Source organism: Nematolebias whitei, chromosome 3 (assembly GCF_014905685.2).
Source record: "Nematolebias whitei isolate Nwh7 chromosome 3, NemWhi1, whole genome shotgun sequence".
In the NCBI taxonomy this organism is placed as follows: Eukaryota; Metazoa; Chordata; class Actinopteri; order Cyprinodontiformes; family Rivulidae; genus Nematolebias; species Nematolebias whitei.
The window spans coordinates 24,152,682-24,164,827 of record NC_056500.1 but is presented as its reverse complement, the minus strand read 5'-3'; the positions used below and the strand labels follow the sequence as shown (position 1 = coordinate 24,164,827).

Here is a 12,146-nt window from a genome sequence, read left to right as displayed (position 1 = left end):
TCTGAGACAGTTTCTATCCATCCATCAACTTTACTCGCTTCTTCCTTTTCGGGTCATGGGGGTCACTGGTGCCCATTTCCAGCTGTCACTGTTTGAGAGGCGGGGGACACTCTGGACAGGTCTCAAGTCCATCACAGGGACACATAGAGACAAACGAGACAACCATTCACTCTCTCACTCACACCTAGGGACAATTTAGAGTTACCAATCAGCCTAACATGCATGTTTTTGGTCTGTGGGAGGAAACTGGAGTACCTGGAGAAAACTCACACAAGCACAGAGAGAACATGCAAATTCATCAGCATTGTTGTTGGACATTCTGGACTGGAGCCTCAAATGTTTTCTTTCAGAGGAGAGCTCTGTGCACGTTAAACAGCAGGTCTTGCACCTTTGGGTTCAAGATCCCTGCAACAAAATTTAGATGGGTTTAAGATGCCTTAAGTAAAATTAAGAGTCGCTCACAGCAAAATGGAGAAGAGTTTGAGACCCATGTATCAAAATTAAGTCTTTAAGACGCTTCAGCAAAGATGAGAACGGTTTAAGATAAATGCAACAATATTTGACTAAAAGGATTAGAGAAGAAGGAATGAGCTCTTCTGGATGACCAGCCCATCATGGCTGTGGAGAAATCGGTGACAGTGCATCTCCAGCAGTCACAGCCCAGTGAAAACTACCTTTAATTTAATGTGCTTTCTAATAAACCTAAAATTGAAATACTAATTTTAAACACTTGTATACAGCAGAGATGTTGGTACCTTCTATATTGTTTTACAGCAGCAGTGGCTGCTGTAAAACTGTAGAGGCAGAGACTTCCACAGTTTCTAATATCAAAATTATACATTTTAAAACACATTAACACTGAAACAGAATAACATCACATCAACTAAACCAAATGATGCGCTACCTTCAGCAGATTAGTTTGAGCATAAACATATATATTTTAGGACAAAAAGAAAAATGTCCGTGTTTTCTTTATTGGTAGAGACTGATTCATCCACTTTGATTCAGATTAACTGAACATAGTATTTTCTACGCAAATCCCTAATTACATTATGTTTAATATAATTGTTTTTATATTTTAATGGGCCTAAGGTATGTTGTGCCACCAGAACATGGGAAAAGACTGGAACGACTTGCCAGAGGTATGTGATAAACCTTTCAGATCTCACCTGTTCACATTTTACTCCTGGTACGCTGGTGAAGATTCTCAGTCATCCAGGACATGGTAAATTCAAAACAGTTCAAGACAAAAACAACAGGATTTTCTTTGTAACAAAAGACGTTTTGCTTCTCATCCGAGGAGCTTTCTCAATTATCAACTGAGAAAGCTCCTCTCATGAGAAGCGAAACGTCTTCTGTTTCAAATGAAGTCCTTTTGTTTTTGTCTTGAACTTTTTTTGAATTTACTACCGATAGTTCATTCTATATTAGACAGCTGTCTGAAGACCTCTTGTTTTAAGGCTTCAGTGTTTCCCCTACCATTATACAAGCAGGGCGCCCCGCCCTGTCCACAGAACCGATTGCCCTGCCTACCGAACTGCCCCTCCCCTCCTGCTCAACAACTGCCGGCACTGACGTAGCGCTAAGCTAGTGGCGTGCAATACAGACGTGCTAGTCAAAAAGCTACATAGGCAACACTCCGCTTCCCTCATGCTGAACCGTCTATCCTCCCTCCAACCCCCGGCTCAAAAAATGTTGGTAAAAACAGCACGCAACACAGATATGTCCACCCACCCCCCATTTCCCCTGTTACTTGCCAAGACAAGTAAACTGGGGAAACACTGGGCTGACTTGTTTTGTTTGTTGCAGTAGCATTTCATGCATTATTGCCCTTTATTTTATTTATCCTAAACATGTGTTTTCTTTAGGTAGTATCTGACTAAGCTGTAACTGTTTGAAACTAGTTTGTGAACTAGGTAAGGGAGTCTCCAAATTGTCTCAAAGTAACTGCAGCAGGTTCTCAATCACCTCAATCAGCAGGAGCGCTCCATCTGACAGAAAACATGTCCAGGTCTAAAACTTACACTGGTGTTAAATGATAATTGACACACTGGTTCAAATGTGCCTCGTTTTTGAAGTGGACACCAGTAGATTAAACCAGAAACAAGGGAGCAGCTGCCTGGGGGTACAAAGTAGTACCGAGGTGGGCACAAAGTATCCGTTTGTCCATCCGTCCATACATACATACATGCATACATTCACAACTACATGCATACAGCCATCCAGGCAAAAAGCAAATCTAAACATAAAATCAAACCGCCCATATCTAGTGAAAATCTTGTAGTGTAACTATGAGTCTTCAGCTTCTTCTTAAAATAACTGAAAGAATCAAGGCAACGTAAAGATCACTTTCCTTAACCTGTGAACCAGGGCTTTAGCAGAGCTGTCTCCTCTGGTCTTGCATTAGTTCATTTCTCTACCAGCAGCCTTCATCCAGAAGATCTGTGACTGCAAGAAGGATCAGATGTATGCTGAAGAAGGACCACATGTGGCTCTAAATATGAAGTCTTAAGTTCTAAATTGGATTTGTAAATAAATTAAAACCTGTAGAATGTGCTCATTAAAAGTCTTCCAGCAGCATTCTGGACTGACTGAACATGCTCTGAAGCTCTTCCAGTAGGCGAAGTGAGATCAAATTAAATCTTGGATCATCATCTCCTATTGTCAGAGTCAGAGTCAGAGTTTCTTTATTGTCATTCGCACCTCATGTGGTACATGTGGTGGAGCGAAATTATGTACGCAGGGTCCCAGTTACATCCAACAATAAAATGTATAAGAAAAACAGTAATAACATCTAAGATATGAACTAAGAAAAACATCAACTAAATATACACTAAGCACTCATAACATAAAACATTGAACATCAGCACAAACATGAACATGAGTCTGTGAGCAGATGTGCACGCATGAACACATCAACATTGAAACAGATCAGCAGCAACATGAAACAGATCAGCAGCAACATGATATGGTTTTTCACAGTGATTATTCTAGTTAGAGATTCATGAGTCTAACAGCCTCAGGGTAGAAGCTGTTCCTCAGTCTAGTGGTTCTACACTTAATGCTCCTTAACCTCCTTCCTGAGGGGAGTGGGGCAAAAAGTGTGTGTGCTGGGTGGGTGGGGTCCTTCATGATGCAGGTGGCCCTCTTCCTGCATCTGGAGGTGTAGATGTCTGTGATGGTGGGGAGGCTGACTCCAACAGATTTCTGTGCAGCCTTCACCACTCTCTGCAAAGCTTTTCTTTCTGCAGCTGTGCAGCCTCCATGCCACACATTGATGCTCGAGCACAGGATGCTCTCCACTGCACACCTGTAGAAGGAGGTGAGGACTGAGCTTCCCAGACCAGCTCGCCTCAGCCGTCTGAGGAAGTAGAGTCTCTGATGAGCTTTCTTGATCAGGCTGGTGGTGTTGTTGCTCCAGCTGAGGTTGTCATTCATGTGTACACCCAAGTACTTGTAGCTGGAGACCACTTCCACCGCAGATCCTCTTATGTTCAGGGGGGTGTAGGTGTTTTTGTTCCTTCTGAAGTCCACAATCATCTCCTTTGTCTTCTTCACATTGATGTGAAGGTTATTCTCTCTATTGTGACACCTGAGTTGAGTTTGGAGACATTTTTTACTGGAAGAGACAATTTCTAACTAACTTTCTTGAATGATGCGCTAAGGCCAACAGAGTCAAGCACATACTGAGGTTTCTGAGACTGGACAGGTGTACTTTATGCTCCAAGATGCTGCCTGAGTTCAGAAGACTGGCTTTCAGGGCCTGTAATAAGGATTGTCACAGAGGATGACAATTTGTGATATTCAGTGGACTCAACAGAGCTGAAGCTCATCAACAGAGAAACGAATGGAAACATCCAGAAAATGCCCAATTGTTAATCCTAAAGGAAGAATGTAGAGAAGAAACCTGAAAGGTCTCAGGACAGAGCCCTGAGGAACCCACCACAGGCTTTTAGAGCCTGACAGGATCTGGTTGTAGGTTGTGCCAGTAAAGGGAAGAACCATACTACTTTAGAACTAGAGCAGATAGATCGGCCATTCTAAACGCAGACATATTGCCTGCTGGATGCTTGGTGATAAACACTCATAATTCTGGGTAATTTGCTTGTTTGAGCCACCATCTAACAGTCACTGCCCAGTGAATCACCTCCTTTACAGCATAAAACTGTCATTCAGTTTACAAACGGGGAAAAGTTTGAAAGTGTGATGAGAAGAGATGTAGGTGACATCTGAAGAGATCACCGTGCGTTCGATGTTCTGTTTCATCCCTCCTGACCACCAGAGGGCGGTGCTGAAAGCACTGAATGTTCCCTTCGCGTATGCTGTGTTCGAGTAAGAATACCAACGGAGTCACAGGTGTGACATGGATGACCAATCAAAGGCTATATAGCCTGACGTCATCTGCAGCTCTGCTCCTTTTTTCTTCTCGCCACGGTTCAATTCAGGGCTTCAGCCCTTTGGACCTTTTTTGAACTTTTCACCGTCGTCGGAAGCCCGACTGCCCGTTAGCGGGAGTAGCATATTCGCCCTCCTTGGGGCTGCGATGGTTTAACCCTGTTCAAAGGTATTTCTGCTGATTTGTTGGGTTCTACGGCCATTTCCGCCCCTTCCAACTTACAGCATCTGACTACTACGTGTGTGATTCAACACCGGTGGGTAGTGTTTTTACTTCTATTTCGCCATTGGTTAGCAGAAGCGTTCGCTCCGCTCCCGTTTGTTGGAGGCCTCCAACCGCGTCGTCGGCTGGACTGTGCTCCGAAGTTTATGACTACTATGTGTGTGACTTAACACTGAGTAGTGTTTTTTACTTATATTTTGCCATTGGTTAGCCGTTTGCTGGAGGCCTTTAACCTTGTGGTCGGTTGGACTGTGCTCCGAAGTTTGTTTATTACGTAGCCAACTGAGTTCCTGGCCTTGTTTTCATTGGTGAAGGCTTGCATTTGCACACCTTGTCCCAGTCATTTTCACCAACCTCATAGACGGTTGGACTGAGCTAGCGGTACTAGCCTCTCTACTTTCTGGCCTTGTTTCATTGGTGAAGGCAAGTGTTCGCGCCCCCTCTCCCAATCTTTTTTACCAACCTCATACACGGTTGGACTGAGCTAGCGGTACTAGCCTCTCTACTTTCTGGCCTGTTTTTTTATTGGTGAAGGCAAGCGTTCGTGCCCCCTCTCCCAATTGTCCTCTTTTACCAGCTGAGCTAGCAGTGCTAGCCTCTCTGAGTTTTGGCCTTGTTTTAATTGGTGACGGCAAGCGTGCGCGCTCCCTCTCCCAATTTTTCGGCCCAACCTTTCGTCCTGTATCTTGGACATAGCTGGCGGTGCCAGCCTCTTTGCTGGTTGACTTGAAGTGAACTGCCTAAAGTAAGGAGCATGGACGGCTCTCACTGCTATACAGTTTGTGGAGCCAGACTCCAGACAGATGACGGTCACGACCTGTGTCCTGCCTACCTTGGACATGACCATCTGGTGGAGGCCCTGTCAGAGAACCCCTGCATGAATTGCAGCTTATTGCCTCATGCTGTGAGGCTGGCTCGGCTGGCCCAGTTTCGCCCCGAGCTCAGCGATGACCTCCTGCCTTCTGGGCAGGAGACTCCACCTAGGCGCTCCAAGCACCGGACTGAGGCCGCAGTCTCTGTGGCCCCTCCTGGGAAGAGGTGAGCCAGGTCTGATCAGGGCCTCTCCATGAGGGTGGAGAAGCTATTCGCTGAATTGGCGGAGATGAAGTCCCTTTTTCAGGTACGCCAACTGGGGACTGAACCAGTGGCAGCGACCGGACTCTCCTGCCCACCCATGCCTGAACTGGCTGCGGAGGAGGATGTGCTATCCTTGACTGCCTCTGCCTCTCACTTTTTAGGTGAGGAAGAGGGGCATTCATCTCAAGTCTCAGAGACGGCTTCACTTTCTTCGTCTCGGAGCGCTGTTTGTGGGTCTGGTGACGGCTCGATGCCTGAGACGGCTGTAGCTGGACGTCCCACAACCAGAGAAGTCCACCCCTGGAAGTGCCTTCTTCAGGCACGGACGGGCCCCTCCTTCCTTCTCTGTCCCTCCATTGTAGGAGTACCTGAGGGAGTTGCATGGTTGCTGGCGGGACCCCAAAGTCTTTGCGCACCTCTCCGTGGATGGCCGAGTGTTGGCGGCTATGCTTGAGCCGGCTGCAGTGGGCTTGGATCATTCATATGCCAGCGATCGAACCTGCTGTTGCCTCGCTCAATGTGTCACCAGAGGAAGCTCTGCGCAGTGATATTCGGTGCCCACGAGCTCAGTGTCGCATCACGGATTAATTCGCCTGCAGAACTTATTGCGCCGGAGCGCGTGCTGGCCACCTCGGCAATTCCTTGGCGCACCTCATGCTTGCCCTCTCCGCATCCCTTCAGGGGACTAGTGGTGCAACAGCAGCAATGGGCTTTAGCGATGTAGTGCTTCAGGCCTTTGCACTGATGATGAGGGAACTTGGGCGTGTGATGGCCTTCTTGGTCCAGTCTCGATGACAGGTCTGGTTGGCGCAGTCAACATTGACTGAGCCATGTCGTAGAACCCTCCATAATGTCACGGTGGTGCCGGGGGAGTTGTTCGGATCGGCTGCCTTGGAAGTGTTGGAACAGACCATCCAGGCACGACAGAGAAGGCAGCAGCTTTTGAGCCTTAGCAGGGCAATGCCCCCTCCACCTCCTCGGCATCCAATGCATCCGTCTGCTGACCCCAGCATTTGGCCGCCGCCTGGGGATCATAATCGGCCGGGTGGTCTTTACCCTCGTGTGGTTCAGCAGAGACTCAACAGGAGCTTTCGTGAGTCAGTCCACCAACCAGCTGGGCAGGTTTGGACCAGGGACTCTGGCCGCCGCATGCCACCAGGCCGACCGTCGGATATTTCTCCCACCAGCAGCTCAGTTACTAGGCTGCACATGCCGTAGACCCATGGGTGGTTGCCACTCTGACCCATGGTTACCAGCTACAGTTCCGACGGCGGCCTCACATTTCACGCCGGGTCAAGATGACTGTAATCGCCGACCCGGTGAAAGCTCGAGCACTAGACCAGGAGCTTTCCGCCCTCCTGGCCAAGGGCGCAATTGAGGCAGTGGACCCTCTGCAACAACCCAGAGGCTATTACTCGACTTACTTACTTGTGCAAAAGAGGACAGGTGGGTTTCGTCCCAATTTAGATCTGAGGGGACTCAACCAGTACCTAAGGGAGCTGCCCTTCCACATGCTCACGACAGAAGTCCTTCAAGTTATCATGAGGGGAGAATGGTTCACGTCTATAGACCTGAAAGATGCTTATTTTCATGTGCCCACTGCGGCAGAACATCGCTGCTTTCTCAGGTTTGCCTTTCGGTGTCACCACTGGCAGTTCTGGGTACTCTCATTCAGACTCTCTCTCTCCCTGAGGGTGTTCACTCGGTGCGTGAAGGCAACCCTCTTTCCTCTGCAGGATTATGGAGTGAAGGTTCTGCTGTACTTAGACGACTGGCTTCTCTGCGCCCCGTCTCGGGCCTGTGCCTTTCATGACACAAACCGCCTGCTTGCTCATGTGTCCCAGTTGGGCCTCAATGTCAACCTGGAGAAGAGCTGCCTGATCCCTTCCCAGACAATCACCTTTCTTGGGGTGTGGTTCTGGATTCACCCTCCATGAGAGCTTGCCCATCCGCTCAAAGAGTGGCCGGCATACTCCAGCTGGTCAGTCAGTTCAGGCTGGGCAGGCAGCTCCCCTATGTTGCCTTCTTGCAAGTACTCGGCAAACTGACGTCAGTCACTCGGGTGGTGCCCTTAGGCCTGCTGTCACTTCGTCCCTTGCAGAGGTAGCTCAACAGCTTTCGCCTGGATGCCAGGCTGCATAGTCTTCGCAAGCTCGCAGTGACGTGGTCATGTCTTCATGCCCTGACTCCACGGAGGGACGAAGGTTATTTGTCCAGGGGTGTCCCCATGGGAGTGGTAGTGTGTCGCAGGGAAGTGGTCACAACAGATGCCAGCTCCATGGGATGGGGTGCTGTTTGGCAACGCAGAGCGTTTCAGGGCCGCTAGGGTCAAAAGGACCGTTCCAGGCATATAAATGTGTTGGAGCTGTGTGCACTTGGCACTCAGGCACTTCCTGCCTCACCTGGAAGGGGGATATGTTCTTGTTCGGTCAGACAACACCTCTTTTGTCTACCACATCAACCACCGAGGGGGCACCAGGTCAGCACAACTTCTGAGAGCATCCAGAGAGCTCCTGGAATGGGCCTCTCCTTGCCTGTCCACCCTGCGGACAGCTTACTTACCAGGGAGACACAATCAGGTCGCAGATTTTCTCTCCCACCAAGGGTCCACTCCGGGAGAGTGGTCTCTCCACAGCGAAATAGTGCTAATGATCTGGGACCGTTTTGCTCAGGCAGAGATAGACCTGTTTGCAACAGAAGAGTTGACTCAGTGTTTTTCATTCAACCTTTATTTAGACGGGTAAATCCCATTGAGCCTCGAGGACTCATTTACAAGAGAGACATGCTTTGTCCTCCATGTCCCCTATGGTACTCTCTTACGGGTGCATCAGATGCGCTGTGCCAGGATGCATTGGCTTATCCTTGGCCAAGGGTCCTCCTATATGCCTTTCCACCCCTTTCTCTAATTTGGCCAACCCTTCATAGAGTCCTCAAGGAGGGCCATAGGATGCTGCTGGTGGCTCCATATTGGCCAGCACAACCATGGTTCCCACTGCTACAAAGTCTATGTCAGGGTGTCCCATGGTGTCTTCCGACCAGGAGGGACTTGCTGTCTCAGTTGGGGGGGACTAATATGGCACCCCAATCCTCAACGTCTTCGGCTGTGGGTGTGGCCACTGCAAGGCTAGGACAGCAGCTGACTGGAGTTTCGAGCCCCGTCCGATGCACCATCCTGGGTGCCAGGGCACCTTCTACTCGTCAGCAGTACGAAAACAGGTGGCGTCTGTTTTCCCAATGGTGTTCTGATCACAACGAGGATCCAGACTCCTGTACAGTACCCACCATTCTGGAGTTTCTCCAGTCTCTCCTTGGTAAGGGTCGCTCTCTTTCGACGCTTAAAGTTTATGTAGCGGCAATATCATCCAATCACGCTGGCATTGATGGCTGTTTGGGAGCCATAATCTAGTCTCTCTTTTTCTGCGTGGTGCCCGTAGGTCACACTTGCTGACGGCTCCACGAGCACCAGGTTGGCATCTGCCCTTAGTTCTCAAAGCTCTGTGCCATCCTCCATTCGAGCCTTTGACGCAGGCGGACCTCAAGTGGCTTTCATGTAAGACAGTTTTTTTGTTTGCTATTGCCTCAGCAAGGAGGGTCGACGAGCTACATGCTCTCTCAGTCAGCCCCTCATGTCTCAGGTGGGGCTCTGAGGTCTCTGGTGTTTACCTTGTGGCCAAACACTGCATTTGTACCAAAGGTGTTATCTCACTCTCACTGTAACCAGCCGTTGAGGCTGGCACGTTTTCCGCCTTTACCTGGTCAGGGTTCTGGATTATTATGCCCAGTGAGGGCACTGGAGGCATACGTTGCAGCTACTGCCGTGGTACGACATTCAGACCAGCTGCTTGTGTGTTACGGAGGCCCTAGGTTAGGCTGTCCTCTTTCCTAACAGCGCCTCTCCCACTGGATCGTGGATGTCATCTACCACGCCTTTGCTGCAGGTCACGGCTCCCTGCCGGTCGGCATGAAGGCACACTCTACCAGGAGTGTCTCCGCTTCCTGGGCTGCCCTGAGAGGGGTTCCACTGGAAGCAGTATGTGCTTCTGCATGATGGGCTTCCCCAAGCACGTTCACCAGATTTTACAGTGTTAACGTGGCCACCCCTCATCCCCTGGGCCAGGTTCTTCTACAAGGGTCATTTGGGCCTCCTCAGTGAGGTGTGTGCTTAGGATTCCTTGTGACATTGTTGGTATTAGTCATTCAGTGCTTTCAGCACCGCCCTCTGGCGGTCAGGAGGGATGAAATAGAACGAAAGTTACGTATGTAACTACGGTTCTATGAATCCTGGATAACCGCCAGAACTTCTCTGTCACTCAGAATCCTTACATTTCGCGAGAAGATTCTGTAGGAGCGGAGCTGTGGATGACATCAGGCTATATAGCCTCTGATTGGTCATCCATGTCACACCTGTGACTCCGTTGGTATTATTACTCGAACAGTGCATGCACGAAGGGAACATTCAGTGCTTTCAGCACCGCCCTCTGGCGGTCATCCGGGATTCGTAGAACCGTAGTTGCATACGTACCTTTCATGTCATTTGCAGCTGCGAACATTTAAACTTGTGCGTGTCAACAAGAAAGAAAGAGCCAACAGCTGGAATGTTGTTCTGTTTGTATGGCTGTCTGACTCCTAGCAGCTGTTCACAGAACTGTGAGGCTGGTCCCACTTCCTCCTGCTGTCTGCTGGTGACACACTTCAAAATCCTTCATCATGATACCTGAGGCCTGTGTCAGGAACAGTTTCAATATAACTGAGCATATTTTGCTTACCTGACTCCACTCACTCCAACAAAACTGGTCAGTAACTCAGGAAGTCAACCCAGAACCACTTGTATTCCTGTGGACCTGAGGTGCATGTTCAAGTGCAGCAGGAGAGATGACTTTAGATGAAGAGGAAAAGTCTCAGACAGTCAGAGATGGAGGATGAATGTGTCAACTGCAATGCAAAACAAGACAACTTCATTTTTTAATTAAAAATAGTTTGAAACAAAACAAGTGGACTTCTGTTCTGAAGCTGAAGACTTTTCGCTTCCCATCGGGGAGGCTATCGATTCAAAAATGATCAACGATCACTTGTTTTTAACTTTTTTTTTTATTTAACATGACTTGGATGACTGAGAATCTTCACTGGCAACTTTATTTATATAACAGTTAAAAAACAACAACACTGCTGTCTAAAACAATAAAATAATCTAAAACAGTCAAAATAATCTACAGTTAAAAATCATAAAAACACTTCAACATTTCTGAGAAAAATGTAACTGGTCCAACACCCACCATGTTTGTTCTATAAAGTCCAACGACGGTTGTTGTTGCTGTTGTTTTTGTTATTATTATGATGATGATAAATCAGAGCTGTGGAAACGTGGACATTTTGTTGTTCAACAAACAGAACTGTTAAAGCTACTGTCATCTCAGGAGAGCGCTCTGTTCACCAGTCTGACTGGGTTCTCTGCAGGTTTTTTTCCTGGGAATGCTCGGAACTGCGAAGTCTTCCTGAGCCACAAGATGACTTTTATTTCACCTTCAGTCCTGAAAAAATATGGGGTTCAATTTCAGAAGGTAAGCTTTCCGTTACATTGTATTCAAATAAATTAGAACAAAACGGTATTTATGGCGCTAGGCTTCAGAGCGGAGCGGAAAGGTTTTAACAGTCTGTGCTTAATTAAAACCCATTCAGTGCTTTATAACATATTTGCATTATCACATACACACACATCTCAGGTGGCGAGCAATAATGAAAGAGCAGTGATTCAGTGAGAGATGTCAGAATGTGACTGTGGAAGTTTCCTGTCATTTGTCTCTTTCAGATGACTCAGGAAGTGGGTCAATTCATTGTGACGTTCCCGTTTGCCTATCACGCCGGCTTCAACCACGGCTTCAACTGTGCCGAGTCCACCAGCTTTGCCATGCAGCGTTGGATTGATTATGGAAAACGAGCAATAATGGTACACCCGGTGGGAGAACATGATGATGTCAAGGGTTAGGATTTATCACTCTGGGATTACTTTGGCAATATCACAGGGCATTGAACATCAACTGTTTATTTTATTGTGTGAATACTGAGTCAGCAGTCACACTTTTGTTGTGTCTTTTAACCCATCCCCAGTTACAAATTAAATTGGACTTTGTGTAAAATGGAAATCAAAAAAGAACTTCAAATTTCATAAACCCATAGTTTACTCACAATGGAACACAAAAACGAGTTCAGTAGTGTTCAGTGTTCAGTTTACCACAGAGCAGTAAATAAATAAATAGGTTGAAAAATAATGCTACAAAAAAATAAAACGTAGCGGTATTTATTAAACATTATTAATCTATACTTAATATATATTAAGTATAGATTAATAATATTTAATATACTGTATATTAAATACTTTTAAAGTAAATTAAGTAAATTACTGTATATATGTATATATATATACAGATATATACATAACTTACTTTAAATATAT

At 47.3% G+C, this 12,146-nt stretch overlaps 1 protein-coding gene across 1 annotated transcript in view; it reads left to right on the top strand.

The window, feature by feature from the left end:
- The window catches only part of kdm4aa (lysine (K)-specific demethylase 4A, genome duplicate a), a 42,605-nt gene that overhangs the window by 4,966 nt on the left and 25,493 nt on the right, over window positions 1-12,146 (top strand). The window contains exons 6-8 of the mRNA XM_037674262.1: window positions 1,093-1,142; window positions 11,150-11,253; window positions 11,502-11,639. Of these exons, the coding sequence (XP_037530190.1) occupies window positions 1,093-1,142; window positions 11,150-11,253; window positions 11,502-11,639 (292 nt within the window). The remainder of the gene's footprint in view (window positions 1-1,092; window positions 1,143-11,149; window positions 11,254-11,501; window positions 11,640-12,146) is intronic.